The sequence below is a fragment of the Sinocyclocheilus grahami genome, unplaced genomic scaffold, assembly GCF_001515645.1.
Source record: "Sinocyclocheilus grahami isolate Dianchi unplaced genomic scaffold, SAMN03320097.WGS_v1.1 scaffold353.1, whole genome shotgun sequence".
In the NCBI taxonomy this organism is placed as follows: domain Eukaryota; kingdom Metazoa; phylum Chordata; class Actinopteri; order Cypriniformes; family Cyprinidae; genus Sinocyclocheilus; species Sinocyclocheilus grahami.
In genome coordinates this window covers 1,368,224-1,368,940 of record NW_015505532.1, presented here as the reverse complement: position 1 = coordinate 1,368,940, position 717 = coordinate 1,368,224, and the positions used below count along the sequence as shown (strand labels likewise).

At 42.0% G+C, this 717-nt stretch overlaps 1 protein-coding gene across 1 annotated transcript in view; it reads right to left on the bottom strand.

The window, feature by feature from the left end:
- Window positions 1-717, bottom strand: part of LOC107548695 (cerebellar degeneration-related protein 2-like) — a 3,801-nt gene extending 3,084 nt beyond the window's left edge. Inside the window, exon 1 of the mRNA XM_016229483.1 lies at window positions 530-717. Within this exon, the coding sequence (XP_016084969.1) occupies window positions 530-717 (188 nt within the window). The remainder of the gene's footprint in view (window positions 1-529) is intronic.

Genomic DNA, 717 nt, shown 5'->3' with positions numbered 1-717 from the left:
AGGGCGCTTTTTATTTCACGTCTTTTGGACTGATGCATGCAACACCTGCTGAGTGGAACGATAGAGCTTGAAAGATCAAAGACAATTTTTAATATAACTCCGACTGGATTCGTCTGAAAGAAGAAAGTCATATACACCTAGGATGCCTCGAGGGTGAGTAAAATGCAGCCTAATTTTCATTTTTGGGTGAACTAACCCTTTAATAACTGAAAAAGGAATACAGAGAAAAAACTTCAAGGCTGTAGTGTTGGGACTGTCATGATTCCTCCTAAAGCAAAGGTTTAGCTCATGAATATTAATTGTTTGACGTTCCAGGAAGGTTATAATGCAAAGTCAGCATGACCAAATTAATATTCAAGAGCTGGGCCTTTGCCAGAGTAAGACTTTGATTTAAGGAACCTGTGCGTGTTGGAGAGATACAATAGATGAGCTGGTACTGTTGCAAATTTTCGGTACTGAAGTACCAGTACTTCTGAAATCCTCATTGTGTAGTGTGTTTCGCATGATGCTTTGATAACGTATGGCTCACCTGTCAATCTTCTGCTGAGAAGCTTTGCTCTCCAGCACCAGTTTTTCATTGGTTATCTCCAGCTCTCGAGCCGTCACATCCAACTGCTCGTACACTTTAGCGTGCTGCTCGTTCATTTCGCGCAACATCTCCATCTGCTTGGTCAAATACTGACACAAAGAGACACATGCATAAGCCCGTCCTGCCAT